The sequence below is a fragment of the Myxine glutinosa genome, chromosome 1 (assembly GCF_964187855.1).
Source record: "Myxine glutinosa chromosome 1, kmMyxGlut1.1, whole genome shotgun sequence".
Classification (NCBI taxonomy): domain Eukaryota; kingdom Metazoa; phylum Chordata; class Myxini; order Myxiniformes; family Myxinidae; genus Myxine; species Myxine glutinosa.
Genome location: NC_136261.1, coordinates 369942775 through 369957188, shown reverse-complemented (window position 1 = coordinate 369957188; position 14414 = coordinate 369942775). Strand labels below are relative to the sequence as shown.

The 14414-nt window shown below is 36.2% G+C and overlaps 1 protein-coding gene and 1 long non-coding RNA gene across 2 annotated transcripts in view; one reads left to right on the top strand and one right to left on the bottom strand.

The window, feature by feature from the left end:
• LOC137419316 (dynein axonemal intermediate chain 1-like) overlaps positions 1 to 12434 on the top strand; it is a 59757-nt gene extending 47323 nt beyond the window's left edge. The window contains exons 12-13 of the mRNA XM_078771048.1: positions 11252 to 11308; positions 11478 to 12434. Coding sequence (XP_078627174.1) covers positions 11252 to 11308; positions 11478 to 11552 — 132 coding nt within the window. The 3' untranslated portion in view covers positions 11553 to 12434. The remainder of the gene's footprint in view (positions 1 to 11251; positions 11309 to 11477) is intronic.
• The window catches only part of LOC137419545 (uncharacterized), a 221935-nt gene that overhangs the window by 157542 nt on the left and 49979 nt on the right, over positions 1 to 14414 (bottom strand). The gene's annotated exons all lie outside the window — the stretch shown is intronic.

Genomic DNA, 14414 nt, shown 5'->3' with positions numbered 1-14414 from the left:
TTAGCCTCAGTTAAAATAAGCCCGTTCCTCAGTATCGACGCTTGGTGATGCGAGCGCAGCAAGCTGAGCCAAGCTAGGATATATATATATGTATGTATATATATATATATATATATATATATATATATATATATATATATATATATATATATATATATATACATATATATACATACAGACTTGGCATTTAATATGGAATTTTTTTTTTCTTGACTTGGGTTTACTTTCTTAACTCAGTATATCAATCTGGTGAGTTTCTTTTACACTTTGGTGATTTATTTGTTAAAAGAACCATGTCACTGATTGTCTGTCGCAGCAAGAAGTCAACAACAGGATTATATCACAGGTGGCGTGGCAAAATGTACGGACAGGTGCATTTGATGATTGGCTTCACAGTCGGGTATACAAGGGTTGTTGCATTCTGTATTAGTGGAAAACAACTGCTGAACGTCTCCAAAAGTTATTGCCGCTTTCTCTGGAGATGGTCCATCAAGTCGACAATGCTGTTTGTCATGGAGTGGTGGCTTTACGAAATTACGGCATGAAACAGCGTGCTATTGCTCGGCAGTATGGCATCACTCAAGGTCAGGTGTCAAAGATCCTGAAACGAAATGCTCAGAGGGGTGTCCCTACTCCAATACAGAGGCCAGGACGTCCCCGCAGAACCACAAGGAGGGATGATCGCCAGCTGCACCGGTTAGTCCGCAATGGCCGTACCAAGTCAGCTAATCGGCTTAGGGCTGAGTGGCAGCAACTGACAAATGTGCCTGTATCCAGAAGGCTGGTCAACCAACGACTGGTTCAAGCAGGCTATCGTGCCAGGCGTCCCCTGAGAAAGCCATGCCTGACCAGACAACACCACCAGCGCCGAATGCAGTGGGCCAGAGAGCACCGTCAATGGCAGCCAGGACACTGGAATCACGTGATCTTCAGTGACGAGTCTAGATTTCTGGTCTATCGTCAAGATGGCCGCGTCCGAGTGCGCAGACAAGTGCATGAAGCCTACAACAAAGATTGTATAGTGCCAAGAGTCCAAGCTGGAGGTTGTGGGGTGACCGTTTGGGCTGCTTTTCATGCAGGGGACAAAACTGACCTGGTTGTTCTGAATGGAAACCTTAACCAGTTCAGGTACAGGGCCATTCTGGAAGAAACATGGCTTCCATTTGCTCGTGCAGCCTTTCGAGGAAACTTTGTCTTCCAAGATGACAATGCACGGCCTCATCGTGCTCACATGATCCAACACTTTCTTGCTGACCGTGGTGTAGAGCATATGGAGTGGCCTACCATGTCCCCGGATATGAATCCGATAGAGAACTTGTGGGCAGAATTAACGCGTCAAATCGACCACTTGGACCAGCAGCCGACCTCTGTGCGTGAATTGCAGCAGGCTATTGTCACTGCATGGCGAGCGATTCCTGTCCAAACCTTGGCAAATCTCGTGAACAGCATGCCTCAACGTGTGCGTGCTCTCCTGAATGCTCGTGGGGGTTACACGAAGTACTGAACTGTAATTTTACTGTCCGTAATCCCAGTCGTAATTTAACTTTTGTTTTTGTTCAAATTTTTTTTGGCTAATGTGCAAAATAAAGAGATACTTCTGGAAAAAGTACAGAAGTTTAACACAGTGCTGTCCATGAATTGAGTTCGATATCAGTTTACATCACTTTCATCACATATCAGTTACATCATCACAAGTCTTGCAAACTATATCATAATTTTTAGTTTATAATCATGTTGAATATACGAGTATAAACACAAAGTTCATGATTTTGGGATCACAGGTTCAAGAGCGGTTAACGAAAGTGCGGTTAATGAAAGTGCAGTTATCAAGATACTCACATTAGTACAAGTCTTGCTAACTATATTATAATTTATATTTTATCATCATGTTGATTATACGAGTATAAACACACAGTTCATGATTTTGGGATCACAGGATCAAGAGCGGTTCACGAAAGTGCGGTTAATGAAAGTGCAGTTATCAAGATACTCACATTAGTACAAGTCTTGCAAACTATATCATAATTTTTATTTTATAATCATGTTGAATATACGAGTATAAACACACAGTGCATGATTTTAGGATCACAGGTTCAAGAATGGTTAACGAAAGTGTGGTTAATGAAAGTGCAGTTATCAAGATACTCACATTAGTACAAGTCTTGCAAACTATATCATAATTTTTATTTTATAATCATGTTGAATATACGAGTATAAACACACAGTTCATGATTTTAGGATCACAGGTTCAAGAATGGTTAACGAAAGTGTGGTTAATGAAAGTGCAGTTATCAAGATACTCACATTAGTACAAGTCTTGCAATCTATATCATAATTTTTATTTTATAATCATGTTGAATTTTTAAACACACAGTTCATGATTTTGGGATCACAGGTTCAACAGTGGTTAACGAAAGTGTGGTTAATGAAAGTGCAGTTATCAAGATACTCACATTAGTACAAGTCTTGCAAACTATATCATAATTTTTATTTTATAATCATGTTGAATATACGAGTATAAACACACAGTTCATGATTTTAGGATCACAGGTTCAAGAGTGGTTAACGAAAGTGTGGTTAATGAAAGTGCAGTTATCAAGATACTCACATTAGTACAAGTCTTGCAAACTATATCATAATTTTTATTTTATAATCATGTTGAATTTTTAAACACACAGTTCATGATTTTGGGATCACAGGTTCAAGAGTGGTTAACGAAAGTGCGGTTACTGAAAGTGCAGTTATCAAGATACTCACATTAGTACAAATCTTGATAACTATATTATAATTTTTATTTTATAATCATGTTGAATATATAAACACACAGGTCATGGTTTTTAGATCACAGATTCAAGAGCGGTCAACGAAAGTGTAGTTAATGAAAGTGCAGTTATCAAGATACTCACATTAATACAGGTCTTGCTAACAATATTATTGTACACCGCACCTTTCCTATGCCATCTCCAGGCATTGCAAATCGTCATTGCTGGGCACTGAAGGGGGCTCGGGAATGACGCATGCTGAAAGGGAGTACTCAGTTTTCACTCTGGTTGTTTTCTTGTTTGTTGTACATCGCACCTTTCCTATGCCATCTCCAGGCATTGCAAATCGTCATTGCTGGGCAATGAAGGGGGCTCGGCAGTGACGCACGCTGAAAGGGAGTACTCAGTTTTCACTCTGGTTGTTTGTTTGTTTGTTTGTCCGGGCGATATCTCAGCCATCCTTTGAGCTAGGAAGCTGAAATTTCGGCACAATAGTGAGCAAGTTCTTTGTCAAAAACGATATTTTTTATTTTTTGATTAATCAATTAATTGAGGAGTTATTTAATTTTTAGCGATTAATTAAATGCTTATTTAATTAATCAAATTTCCTTTCTCTTCTGACCATTAACTCAGGCACCTTTTGAGTTAGGAAGCTGATATTTGGACATGCCAATGACCAGGTGATTTGGCTGCATAGGCTATTTTTGATTTATTAATTAATCAATTCATCAATTAATCGATTAATTATTTAATTATTTGATTAATGACAATTTTTTTTAGTTTTTTTTAAGTTACAGATTCTGATGAAATGGTGGTGATTTATGTGTTCTCTGATCGAATTGATTAATAATTTAATTTTTTTATGATTATTATTTATTTCTTTTCATTATTAATCATTTATTTATTTTCTTTCTCATTTGGCCAATATCTCAGGCACCCTTTGAGCTCGGAAGCGAATATTTGGACATGAGTGACCGTGATGTGGCTATCAAGGATATTTTTGATTTATTGATAAATCAAATAATCAATTAATCGATTAATTATTTAATTATTCGATTAATTACAAAAAAAAAAAATCCGTTACAGATTCTGATGAAATGGTGGTGGTTTATGTGTTCTGTGACCGAATTCATTAATAATTTAATTTTTTAATGATTATTATTTATTTCTTTTCATTGTTAATCATTTATTTATTTTCTTTCTCATTTGGCCAATATCTCAGGCACCTTTTGAGCTCGGAAGCTAATATTTGGACATGAGTGAGCAAGTGATGTGGCTATCAAGGATATTTTTGATTTATTGATTCATCATTTAATCGATTAATTATTTATTGATTAATTCATTAATTATTGATTAATCAATTAATTATTTAATTTTTTATTAATGACTTATTTAATTAAATTTCTAAATGATGCATCTTCGGATGAAGCACTAGTGGTTTAGTTATGCTATTAGCCAATTGATTAAGAAAATATTTTGTGATAATCTTTTATTGATTTTAATTATACAATTAATCAATCAATTAGTGGATACCTCTCCCTCCCAATGCAGCCTCAATGAGCTGCACTGCGGTATTGCCGGGCGCCAAAGGCGCCCCGGCAATGCAGCGCTGTAGGATATATAATTATTTGGCATGAGGGCGGTGTACTTTGAATGTATCTGTACTTGTATTTTTTTATTTTATCATCATGTTGAATGTACGAGTATATACACACAGTTCATGATTTTGGGATCACAGATTCAAGAGCGGTTAACAAAAGTGTGGTTAATGAAAGTGCAGTTATCAAGATACTCACATTAGTACAAGTCTTGCTAACTATATTGTAATTTTTATTTTATAATCATGTTGAATATACGAGTATAAACACACAGGTCATGATTTTGGGATCACAGGTTCAAGAGCGGTTAACAAAAGTGTGGTTAATGAAAGTGCAGTTATCAAGATACTCACATTGGTACAAGTCTTGCGAACTATATTATAATTTTTATTTTATAATCATGTTGAATATACGAGTATAAACAAACAGGTCATGATTTTGGGATCACAGGTTCAAGAGCGGTTAACGAAAGTGCGGTTAATGAAAGTGCAGTTATCAAGATTCTCACATTAGTACAAGTCTTGCTAACTATATTATAATTTTTATTTTATAATCATGTTGAATATACGAGTATAAACACACAGGTCATGATTTTGGGATCACAGGTTCAAGAGTGGTTAATGAAAGTGCGGGTTATGAAAGTGCAGTTCTCAAGATGCTCACATTAGTACAAATCTTGCAAACTATATTATAATCTTTATTTTATAATCATGTTGAATATACGAGTATAAACACAAAGTTCATGATTTTGGGATCACAGGTTCAAGAGTTCTTAACGAAAGTGTGGTTAATGAAAGTGCAGTTATCAAGATACTCACATTAGTACAAGTCTTGCTAACTATATTATAATTTTTATTTTATAATCATGTTGAATATATAAACACACAGGTCATGATTTTGGGATCACAGGTTCAAGAGTGGTTAACGAAAGTGCGAGTTAACGAAAGTGCAGTTAATGAAAATGAAGTTATCAAGATACTCACATTAGTACAAGTCTTGCTAACTATATTATAATTTTTATTTTATCATCATGTTGAATATACGAGTATAAAGACACAGGTCATGATTTTGGGATCACAGGTTCAAGAGTGGTTAACGAAAGTGTGGTTAATGAAAGTGCAGTTATCAAGATACTCACATTAGTACAAGTCTTGCTAACTATATTATAATTTTTATTTTAGGCCAAGTAAAAAAAAAAAAAAGTTTCTCGTCCGGACTTTTTTGAAAAAAGGAGGAGGGAGGCCCTTACTGTTTTTACTATTTTCTTTTTTTTTGCTATTTTTTTCCAAGATGGCTGCCATGAATTGAATGACCACTGTGGCTGACTTAAAGACTCTATAGTTTGTCCAATGTAATGTGACACATGCCAATGTTGATTGTTACCGAAAGGCCTGCAATTTCATTTCCAAATTAGCAAATAAATATATGTTTTAACATACGAACGTATGCTTACACACACGAATATCGTCATATTCCCTACTCAAATTTGTACCATTAAAAGTATGAAATGCAAGATTTTTACACGTAAATTGCACGTGCCCAGTGCACAACCGCTGCGAGAATTGACCGTCTTTAGCACAAAGTGTCTGCGTTAAGCCAAGCATGTATTAACCAGGAAGTTCCGTTAGAGGAGGGGATCCATAATAGTTCAGATCATCAATGCACAAGATACGATCAGCAAACGCCTGGAAACGGCAAGTTTTAGACCGAGTTTCTTCGCAAAACGATTTTTTTTTAAACAAGTATATATTCAAAAAAATAGTATTAAATTGTAAATAACAGTAGGCGGCGACCAAAAAGGAAGCGGGCGGGGACGAGAAACTTTTTTTTTTTTTACTTGGCCTTATAATCATGTTGAATATACGAGTATAAACACACAGTTCATGATTTTGGGATCACAGGTTCAAGAGCGGTTAACGAAAGTGTGGTTAATGAAAGTGCAGTTATCAAGATTCTCACATTAGTACAAGTCTTGCTAACTATATTGTAATTTTTATTTTATAATCATGTTGAATCTACGAGTATAAACACACAGGTCATGATTTTGGGATCGCAGGTTCAAGAGCGGTCAACGAAAGTGTGGGTTAATGAAAGTGCAGTTATCAAGATACTCACATTAGTACAAGTCTTGCTAACTATATTATAATTTTTATTTTATAATCATGTTGAATATACGAGTATAAACACACAGTTCATGATTTTGGGATCACAGGTTCAAGAGCGGTCAACGAAAGTGTGGTTAATGAAAGTGCAGTTATCAAGATTCTCACATTAGTACAAGTCTTGCTAACTATATTATAATTTTTATTTTATAATCATGTTGAATGTACGAGTATAAACACACAGTTCATGATTTTGGGATCACAGGTTCAAGAGTGGTTAACGAAAGTGTGGTTAATGAAAGTGCAGTTATCAAGATACTCACATTGGTACAAGTCTTGCTAACTATATTATAATTTTTATTTTATAATCATGTTGAATATACGAGTATAAACACACAGTTCATGATTTTGGGATCACAGGTTCAAGAGCGGTTAACGAAAGTGTGGTTAATGAAAGTGCAGTTATCAAGATACTCACATTGGTACAAGTCTTGCTAACTATATTCTAATTTTTATTTTATAATCATGTTGAATATACGAGTATAAACACACAGTTCATGATTTTGGGATCACAGGTTCAAGAGCGGTTAACGAAAGTGTGGGTTAATGAAAGTGCAGTTATCAAGATACTCACATTGGTACAAGTCTTGCTAACTATATTATAATTTTTATTTTATAATCATGTTGAATATACGAGTATAAACACACAGTTCATGATTTTGGGATCACAGGTTCAAGAGCGGTTAACGAAAGTGTGGTTAATGAAAGTGCAGTTATCAAGATACTCACATTGGTACAAGTCTTGCTAACTATATTCTAATTTTTATTTTATAATCATGTTGAATATACGAGTATAAACACACAGTTCATGATTTTGGGATCACAGGTTCAAGAGCGGTTAACGAAAGTGTGGGTTAATGAAAGTGCAGTTATCAAGATACTCACATTAGTACAAGTCTTGCTAACTATATTATAATTTTTATTTTATAATCATGTTGAATATACGAGTATAAACACACAGTTCATGATTTTGGGATCACAGGTTCAAGAGCGGTTAACGAAAGTGTGGTTAATGAAAGTGCAGTTATCAAGATACTCACATTGGTACAAGTCTTGCTAACTATATTATAATTTTTATTTTATAATCATGTTGAATATACGAGTATAAACACACAGGTCATGATTTTGGGATCACAGGTTCAAGAGTGGTTAACGAAAGTGTGGTTAATGAAAGTGCAGTTATCAAGATACGTACTCACATTAGTGCAAGTCTTGCTAACTATATTATAATTTTTATTTTATAATCATGTTGAATATATAAACTCACTGTTCATGATTTTGGGATCACAGGTTCAAGAGTGGTAAACAAAAGTGTGGTTAATGAAAGTGCAGTTATCAAGATACTCACATTAGTGCAAGTCTTGCTAACTATATTATAATTTTTATTTTATAATCATGTTGAATATACGAGTATAAACACACAGTTCATGATTTTAGGATCAGAGATTCAAGAGTGGTTAACAAAAGTGTGGTTAATGAAAGTGCAGTTATCAAGATACTCACATTAGTACAAGTCTTGCTAACTATATTATAATTTTTATTTTATAATCTAGTTGAATATACGAGTATAAACACACAGGTTATGATTTTGGGATCACAGGTTCAAGAGTGGTTAATGAAAGTGCAATTGTCAAGATACTCACATTAGTACAAGTCTTGCTAACTATATTATAATTTTTATTATATAATCATGTTGAATATACGAGTATAAACACAAAGTTCATGATTTTGGGATCACAGGTTCAAGAGAGGTTAACGAAAGTGTGGTTAATGAAAGTGCAGTTATCAAGATACTCACATTCGTACAAGTCTTGCTAACTATATAATAATTTTTATTTTATAATCATGTTGAATATATAAACACACAGGTCATGATTTTGAGATCACAGATTCAAGAGTGGTTAATGAAAGTGCGGTTAACTAATGTGTGATAAAGGAAAGTGCGATTAATGAAAGCGCAGTTAACAAGATTCTCACATTAGTACAAGTCTTGCTAACTTTATTATAATTTTATTTTATAATTATGTTGAATATATAAACACACAGGTCATGATTTTGAGATCACAGATTCAAGAGTGGTTAATGTGTAGTTAATGTGTGGGAAGTGCGGTTAATGAAAGTGCGGGTTAACGAAAGTGCGGGTTAATGAAAGTGTGGGTTGACGAAAGTGCGGTTAATGAATGTACGGTTGAGGAAAGTGCGTTTTTAACGAAAGTGTAGTTAACGAAAGTGCAGTTAACAAAAGTGCGGTTAACGAAAGTGCAGTTAATGAAAGTGCAGTTAATGAAAGTGCAGTTAACAAGATACTCACATTACTACAAGTCTTGCTAACTATATTATAATTTTTATTTGATAACGAGTATCAATCCGGCAAAAAATGATGGGTTCGAACAGTTTTTGACGGTACAGCCACATGATCATGCCAAAGTCTGAAGCCTGGGCCTAGTGTCAGGTGTGCTTATATCTTCTTTATTTGTTAGACATCCTACAGACGTAAATAAACACTCGTTTTACTCTAGCTTTATTCTAGTTTATACTGGCAATGAACATGTGCAGTACATAAACACATAGACACCGATTTTTCATGTCTGTTTTTCAAATATTGAATCATTTATGAAACAGTAATTCCTGTTCCTAAAGTATTTTAGATGAACATTTATTATAAATACTTTTACTTTTACGACACCTTCGACGTAACTTCATCTTCATTGGAAACTTAAAAATAGTTGTTTGCCTAAAATATGAAATTTATTAATATGTCAAAAATTGATACATTTTTATGACCGCCTGACTCACAAAGCCTCTCCAAACAGTGGGTCCACAACCACACCTGTGGGTCTACATCAGTAGATCGGTAACCACAGGTGTGTCCTGTCAGAGTTCCAACGATGTAACCTCACGATTCAAATCTATACCTTGTTGGAGGGTTTAATAATAATATTAACAATAATAATTATAATAATAAATGTTTATTCGATGCCACAGATGACAAAAACATGTCGAATTGCATATGGATCACATCAATAAAAAAGAAGAAAATAAGACAGAAATAAACGGATCATTCTTTAAAAAATCATAAATTGGTAAAAAAAATAATGAGGTAACAGCGTTAAACTATGAAATAACAATAAAATAAAATAAATATACATACACACACACCACTAACATTGAATTACTTCAGCTAGCACAATTCTGATAACATTGAATCCACTTTTCATTTAAAATATGAACTAAGTAAGGTAACCTCACCAAGAGACTCTCCCATTTTGTATTATATGCACTAGTGAGGTACCCGTGCTACGCACCTGTTCCTAAAGTGCAGTGCTACGCACGGGTGGGAGGCCAAAAGCCAACAGACAATGCAGAAATGGCGAATGCTAAAGCATGAAACCAATAAATTCCACATTACTGCAGCACCTTCAGTCGCACGTCAGACATGGACAGCAAGTTCGTGAAGGACTTCCATGAAAAACGTACCCATTTGCAAACAAACAGGTACGTGTGTTCCATTCCCAGTGAATGGCGAATCTGCATATGGCGATCCGCGAATTCACATTTAGAAAGTGGAAACCGTCATGGCATTCCGTCATTCACTTGTACTCGATATCTCTTTTTTCATTCCAAACAGCATAATTCCAATCACAAATTAAATAACATTAATATAAAAAATAAACTTTTAACAACATTCGTAACATCAACAAATATTTCAATCCTGATGTGAAGTTCTGTAGGTTGGGTGAATACAATTACGAATTCAAAATCGTAATTGTATTCACTCAATTCCAATCATCAATTGATACTTTAACAAAACGATTAACACGATTAATGTTTAACGATTTAACATTACGATTAAATGACCGTTGTATTGGGATATTATCAAACCCGCACATTGCCATCATCTGTCCACTTCAGGATTTGCTGCAGGTTCGTAATTCTTATCAAAATCTAAAGAGTATTTGTAGAATTTCAATGAAAGCCACATCACTGTTCATATCGGTAAATATTATTCCATCGTGTTTGGAAAAACTGGAAAACTTGGAAAAAAATACAGCCTATTTTACTCCCGGGGGTCCCAAGAATACCCACCCAAAATATCGTTGCGATCGGTTGAGCCATCTTTGCGGTACCTTCGAATGGACGGACAGACAGACGGACATTTGGTGAATTATCGTAAGATGTCACAGGCCTTTGAAAATGCATTTCGTTCAATAAACGGTAACTTTCATCCAATTTTCTTCCCGTTTTTTTTTTTTCAACCCATTCTAAAACCATGTTAGCGACTGTGAAAAATGAAATGAGATGTCGAATTAGAGTTGAAATAAAACTGTGAGAGAGAGCAAGACACCACTGGCCTAACAAAAGAGGCCTCAAAACTATGCGAGTAAAAAAAAAAAAGGTGGATATTTGTTTTTGAAGCCCTCCCAGACCGGGTGCAGCCACTCCCCTGGACAGACGTATCACAGACAGACAGACAGAATCACCGACGAAGAATATAATATAGATATACAAAATAGATATGTGTATATATATGTAGATATATATATATATATATATATATATATATATATATATATATATATATATATATATATATATATATATACTGTATATATCTATATATATATATATATATATATGTCAAAAGATTTGCAGCTCTGGATTTGTATATCAGGATTTTATATATATATATATACATATATGTGTGTGTGTGTGTGTGTGTGTGTGTCAGCTGAACTCGTCTCCCTGGAGACAAACCGTTCTCAGAGGATTTGTGTTCCTCGACAAGGTAATGATGTAGTTAAGGCACAAATCCTGGTGATATAAACAATTTGATTACAATCGTCTTGTACCATGTTTTTATATTCAGAGAATTGATAAAGCATTGTCCTACATTTTGCAGAAATAAGAGTGATTTTTAAATATAACTGACGTGTGAACAAAATGCGTGTGCACAGGAGGACAATAATGAATACCACAATTGTGGAGCGGTCGCCGCATACGGTCATTTTGTGGAAGTTCTCTCTGGATGAAGGAAAGATCATTTTGTTGTGGATTTTTACTTCCTTTGCGTTCCTTTCACTCCTCCTCAACGCGGGTATTATAACATCCTGTGCATCCCGCAGGTTCCACAAACCCATGCTGCTCTACATCAGCATTTCATCATTAGCCGATGCGTGCTGGGGAATCGTTGGGATATCCTGCGTTCTTAGCAACACGATAGCACATCGCATAGAGATCACGTTCGTCGAATGTCTGTGGCAAATGTTTTGTTTGGAGTTCGCGCTTGTTCATCAGTTCCTCAGCACCTGGATCATGTACGTCGACCGACATTGCGCGGTGTTTTGGCCATACACATATGTCGCTCTGATGGCGAATAGGCGAGGTGCCCTGAAGCTCGTCTTATTGATGGAGATCCTTGCGGTCTTCCTCAGCATCAGTTACCCTGTGGTCACGTTGTACATCGAGTTTTGTAACGACTCTGTGATCGTGCCAGACAGCACGTGCCTGTTCACAACTGTTGCTCGCTCCTCTTGTGAGAACTCCTCCATCGCATCCGCATCCATTGTCGTTCTTTTCTCTTTTGTGTTCGGATTAACTGGATTCACCGCATTGTACTCCACTTGTTGCATCATCTGGAAATGCCGCAATTCAAGCAAGGAGTCGAATGTCAAAGCTCTGCACACTTGCCTTACACAGCTCATGGTGACATCAGTGCAATTTGTAACTTGTATTGTCATCATGGTGATGAAAAATATACTAAAACGACCGGCCGACGGATTGTTCCTGGATCTTTTTGCCATCGTCACCCAGGTACTACAAATCCACTGATTTTTGGATTTCGGACTCAGGAAATCCGTGTGGTGGTCATGAACACATTTCATCCACTGTGGATTAAATTCTCCACCATGATCAAACATCCATTGTCCTGGAATTATTTCCTTAAGCAATGAGCACTTCTATACAATGTCAAAGTCCGTTGACCAGCTGAAAATGTACATTTTACAGTCACGGGAAAAAGTAAGTACACCCCATGTAAAGTTTTGAATTTTTCAACATATTTCAACATACAGCTATTCGATCTTCATTTCAACAATACTGATAGATAAAGGTGATATAATATAACAAATATCATGAAACATTTACATTTTGTAGTCCATTGTATAATTTAAATAAACATGAATGCAAATTTCACATGTGGAAAAAGTAAGTACACCTTTGGCTCTAATAGGTGGTATTGCCCCCTTTGGCAGAAACAACCTCAAGTAGGCGTTTCTTATAACTGTCTACCAGTCTCTGACATCGACTGGGAGAAATTTTCGCCCACTCCTCCATGCAGAATTCTTTCAGCAGTGCGATGTTTGAGAAATTTCATGCATGCACAGCTCGTTTCAAATCCCCCCACAACATCTCGATGGGATTTAGATCCGGGCTTTGACTTGGCCATTCCAGAACCCGCCATTTCTTTCTTTTCAGCCATTCCTTGGTGGATTTACTGGTATGTTTAGGGTCATTGTCATGTTGCAAGTTCCGCCTTTGGTTGAGCTTCAACTTTCCAACAGATGGCCTCACATTATCCTCAAGCATCCTCTGGTACAATGAAGAATTCACAGTGGATTCTATGATAGTGAGCTGCTCAGGCCCTGATGCAGAAAAGCTGCCCCAAACCATAATATTTCCACCTCCATGGTTTGCAGTTGGTATCAGGTTCTTGTGGTCAAATGCTGTCTTTGGTTTTCGCCAAACATGTCTTCTGGTACTGTTGCCAAAATAGCTCTACCTTTGACTCATCTGTCCAGAGCACATTGTTCCAGAAGTGTTGGTCTTTGCCTCGGTGTTCATTGGCAAACTTTAGTCTTGCCCTGATGTTCTTTCTGGACAGCAACGGTTTCCTCCTGGCACACCTCCCATGTAGATCAAATTTGTGCAGCCTCTTTCTAATGGTAGACTCGTGCACTTTGACATCAACAGTGGCAAGAGCTACCTGTAGGTCCTGTGATGACATTCTGGGGTTCTTAGAGGCTTCATTCAGCATCTTGCGATCTGCTCTCGGGCTGAACTTGCTGGGGCGGCCTGGCCTGAACAAGTTGGCAGTTGTTTGGAATCTTCTCCACTTGTAGCTGATCTTCCGGACAGTCGAATGATTGATTTCAAATTGTTTGGAGATCTTTTTAAATCCATTCCCAGACTCCTAGGCATCTTTCTGAAGGCCTCAGAGAGCTCTTTTGATCTAGGCATGGTGACGCCGCACACTTCAACAACAAAGAGCAAACCAAACTAAATGCCTGAGGTTTAAATAAGACAGGTTCCTTCAAGATCCTCTCTAACGATGTTCTAATCATTTGCACCTGACCTCGTGCGCCTGATTCTAATTTTAGGTATTTGAAGTAGTGATAAATGTAGGGGTGTACTTACTTTTTCCACATGCGAAATTTGCATTCATGTTTATTTAAATTTTACAATGGACTACAAAATGTAAATGTTTCATGATATTTGTTATATTATATCACCTTTATCTATCAATATTGTTGAAATGAAGATCAAATAGCTGTATGTTGAAATATGTTGAAAAAGTCAAAACTTTACATGGGGTGTACTTACTTTTTCACGTGACTGTAGGTTTGACTTGATTTTAGAGACCTATCGAGGTTAAAAGGTTGAAACCAAAATGATGCTGCAAAGGCTTCACTGATGATTCAGGCCAGGGAAGAATGTTTGTGTTGTTCGGTGTCTTTACATAAATGTCACAAAGTGTGCATATATATATAATGTATATTACGTAATATTTTTGTATATTTCTTGTGAACGAAATGGTGTCCGATTCCAAAACTACATCTCCTTGATCTTCAGCGCTCATTGACCCAAGTACACACCAAAACTTTTGTTTGTTGCTC